The following is a 4,342-nucleotide window of genomic DNA, read 5'->3' as shown; positions in this document are numbered from 1 at the left end:
TGTGTGTGAGAGAGTGTGTGTGTGAGAGAGAGTGTGTGTGAGAGAAAGAGTGTGTGTGTGAGAGAGAGAGTGTGCGTGAGTGTGTGCATACGTGAGTGTGTGTGTGTGCGTGCGCGTGCGAGAGTGTGCAAGCGTGTGTGTGTGTGTGCGTGCACATGTGAGAGTGTGTGTGTGCGCGTGTGTGTATCTTACAGAGGCAGCCGACCAGTCGTTTGTTATTGATGCTGGGAACGATATGAGGGTCGTCTCTGGTTCCAGTGTATTCCTTTGGCTTGAATATGCTGTATGGATCCTGTATAACAGATGATAGGTGGTTCAGAATGAAAACTATACACTGGTCAAACAGAAGGTCATTGTGTGTGTTACCTGGCCTTTCTTCATGGCCTGCAGGACGCGTCTCTCCAGCCCCGCTGCCTGCTCTTCATCTGTCGGAATGCCTGAAACCAGAAAACAGATCGATGGTAAGACAGTGATATGCTTGAGTAAAAGTGGACGGGTGCAACCAGAGCCCTGGAGGACAAAAAATAAGAGAAAATATCTTTTTGTTTTTAATTGTGAATACAGTAAACTATTTCATATACATTTTTTATTTAAATATAACCTATTATGCCCCAGTCAAATATTCTCATTGAAATGATAATGGCATTACATCATAATCTGAGATTTATCCTCAAGGGATCAAAGAAGAATCTTCTAAGAAAAACAAATAACTGTATTAATAAAGTTTATACTGCAAATGCATATGCATTTATATTCTATTTTAATAACGTTTTTTAAAAGTGTTATAAAAATAATTTAAATGTAATCTTTTACTCTAAATAAAAAAAAACAAAAAATATAATGCTTAACAGCCCATGCACAAATTTTAAGTAAATTTCACAATGATTTACGAATAAATGGCAAGAAGCTGAATTTTTGTATTTGTAAAAAAGTATTCCAATAATCTTTGTTTTATCATTTTTTTCAAAAACTATTTTTTACAGTGTATATCAGTATTTGTGTATATCAGTGTTATTATTTTATAATATTTATTCTTTGGTGGGAACAAAAAAAACTTAATTGTGCAATATAAACATGTATTACATTTTATTAATATTTTGATTTTGTTTTCATTTCAATTTTTAAGTTGTAGTCAATGTGTTTTTTTTGTTTGTTTTTTTCATTGAGTATGTATGGTCTAATTCTTATTTTAGTTTTTTTTAGTACAGTACAAGTTAACCTAAATGAAAAAAAATAAATATATACTTTTTTTTGTTACAAAAAAAGTTGCAAAAGTTTATGTATTTTATTTCAAGTGACGATTTTCTAATGGTTTTAGTTTAAGCTTCATTACTTATACTTGCATGTACATTCACTAATTATTAGTTATACAGACAATAATCTTAATGTTACTAATGTAAAAAGTGTTACTGCAAATAGTTTTGTTTACACTTGGTCTGGAGTGCGAGGACACCACTTGTCCACTAGGTGTCGCCAAACTGCGGGTAAATAAAGCGGCGCCGTCCATGAGCCGCAGTAAGTGGCGCACGAACATGAGTTTAGTGCCAAGAAAGGCCAGAGCTCGGCCTCCACAGCTTAAAGAACAAGTGACCTTGATTAAACGCGCTCCGTATATATCATACGAGCCTCCACGTTATCGCTTTAAGTCATGTCTAGCCTATTTAACCCTACTTTCAAGTGTTCTTCGAGCAGTTGTCAGAGCATTAATGTGTCACTCTTTCAGAAATATCGAATAGGACTGCATATTGCTTTATTTTTGTACGTGCATGAATAATATCAGTAGTTTATCGTGCTGCTTCGTTTCTCTAGAAATCCCTGTATGTCTCTCACCTTTACCGGCCATCGCACGCTGAGCTGTTTTCATTATAATATGTTGTCTTCCCTTCAGAGTCAGGCGACAGGCCCTCAGGAGGACTTTACTTGCCATGTTGACTTCAAACTCTAGGTCTTCAGTGCGCGCACAACTGTCTGTGAACTGGAGTCAGTGAAAGCCAATAGAATGATTGACACATGGGACTGACCAATCACAGAGCGGCTCCGCTGGACTTTGACCAATGAACGAACACACCGTTGAGGAAGAGCGGACAGGTGTGTAACTGGAGAGGACTGTAGAATAAAAGTGACACAGATAAAAATTAAAAAGTGAAATCTGTTCCGACTTTAGTTCTGTCCGAAGAAAAACCGGCAGATTTAACAGATGAAACTAAAATATTAAAAATAAAATAAATAATAAATTAATGCAAAAATGCCTTTAGCTCCGTCTCAAGGAAAACCGGCAGATTTAAACAGATAAAATAAAATACAATTAAATAAATAAATATAAATGCATTTAAAAATTGCATTTAGTCACATCAGAAGGAAAACCGACAGATTCAAATAGATTAAATAAAAATTAAAAAAAATAATATATACAATTAAAATACAATTTTTTATATATAAATAAAATGTAAACGGATTAAATAAAAAATAAAGTTAAATAATAGATTCGTGAAAAATGCCTTTAGTTCCGTCAGAAGAAAAATCTACAGATTTAAAGAGATTAAATAGAAAATTAAAAATTAATAAATACAACTAAATTAATACACGAATAAAAATGACTTTAAATAAATAATGTAGTTCTGTCATAAAGAGTGAAATGCTCCATTAATATGTTAGATGGAAATATTGTGCATTATGATGCAGTCTGTAGCGTAATCCACTCTGTCTGAAATAGTTTGAGCTGCAGTTCAGTTCAATAGAAATCCGCTGAAAGCATCCACTCATCTCATGCCATTGAAGTCAATCTTCAATTTATCAGTATATATTGTAATAAATATTTAAGAAGTGATTGCTGTATCTGATTGTGTTAGTAGTCTACAGTGACAGTCGATGGGAGAAGCAGAGCAACAGAGTTAAAGAGGGTAAACTTTATCATTCAGCTGCGTTTCAAACACTTCGGCTCTTATATGTTCTTATACTCCACACATCTATTAAATATGAGTCCTTGAAAGCGCACCGATTACTTCTTTAACTTCTCAGCTAATATCAATGGTGTGACCTACTTCAGATGCAGCCCAAATTACAACAACACTAGTGCTTACACACACATATATTCAATAGTTTGATCAGAAATATTGCTAGGGACATGTCAGCATCCTTACTAAATTCTACGCCCTTGAATAAGAATCAAATGAGATTCTACTGAATAAACTATTTAAAATAACATTCTACTAGATGACAACTTTCAGTCATGTTGACAAATGTGAAGTTTATCCAGTAGAATCTTAATAGAGGATGCTTTCCCTTCAATCTCTTTAGGACTGGTTCCATTTATGTAAAAAAGATCATGGCTAATACATTTGTGTCCTATTCCACAGTAGGTTGTTTTATTTATGCACCATGGGCTGACAATTAAGCACAATGCACAACAGACATATTTACACAAACACACATATTCGCCTCAAAATGCTGATTGCACATGGAGCTCATATGATAAACACTTTTCTATGTTTTTCTGAACATACATAAAATGATGACTACAAAAGTGATATTTTTAAGACACTCCTGGCTTATATGTATATTAATTGAATGCTATTTTTATTCCTATATATCATGAAAATCTGACTTTTCCAGGTGTTAAGTGCTATAATCAGGTCCCCGGTGCATCTACCAACCAAGAAAACGTGAAAAAGATTAACCCGGTAACTTTGTTTTAGGAAGCCTTTTTCTGCAAGCGTCTGAGAAAACGATTTTGCTCCCCTAGTGACGTTGCAAAGGGATCTCATTATAATATTTCCGCCCCTTAATCTGTAAGTTTCCACCCATGGTGCCATTATTGTGTTTTCGCAAGCGACAGCGGTGTAGCAGCTCTAATGCCATGGAGAAAGTTTGAGCAAAACACGCTAACTGTTCTGTGTTTGGCTGCACAGACGAGCACAGAACACTGTTTAGAGTCCCAGCCTCAGAGGAGACGACAGAGCAGAGGATTTGATTTATTTAGGCTACTGTATATTGCTGCTGCCACACAGATCTAAAATAAACATGTGATTTATTTCCCAGCAGTTTACCTTCACAGACATAACCCACTGTTTTTGTAACTCGTGTGTGTTTTTAAGGTAAACTTGTGTGTGAAAGAGAACTTAGTTTAGTACTCATGCTGTGACAGCCGCTTTCTGTGCGTGTGCTTCAGATGTGTGCACTCAGAAAACCTTATATCTGAAGTTTAAACTCATCTGGTTTAAAACGCATGATTTCAGCATGATAAACATGATAATCAGAACCAAAACAGATGTTTTTAGCAGGTTCGAGCTGTAAGGGAGCAGCTCTATTCTTGAAAAGGGGGCGGGGAGCAGCAGCTCATTTG

The 4,342-nt window shown here is 35.4% G+C and overlaps 1 protein-coding gene across 1 annotated transcript; it reads right to left on the bottom strand.

Moving 5' to 3' along the window:
* Window positions 1-129: 129 nt before the first annotated feature.
* On the bottom strand, window positions 130-2,006 carry LOC107579465 (cytochrome c oxidase subunit 5B, mitochondrial-like; the record flags this gene model as incomplete). Its single annotated transcript, XM_016265297.1, has 3 exons — window positions 1,831-2,006; window positions 367-437; window positions 130-292 (listed from the first exon to the last, which is right to left on the bottom strand). Coding segments are annotated over exons 1-3 (331 nt in total), but the record flags the coding sequence as incomplete, so codon positions are not given.
* Window positions 2,007-4,342: the final 2,336 nt, after the last annotated feature.

Source organism: Sinocyclocheilus grahami, unplaced genomic scaffold (assembly GCF_001515645.1).
Source record: "Sinocyclocheilus grahami isolate Dianchi unplaced genomic scaffold, SAMN03320097.WGS_v1.1 scaffold17599.1, whole genome shotgun sequence".
NCBI lineage: Eukaryota > Metazoa > Chordata > Actinopteri > Cypriniformes > Cyprinidae > Sinocyclocheilus > Sinocyclocheilus grahami.
The sequence above is the reverse complement of the archived record's forward strand: the minus strand, read 5'-3'. Positions and strand labels throughout refer to the sequence as shown.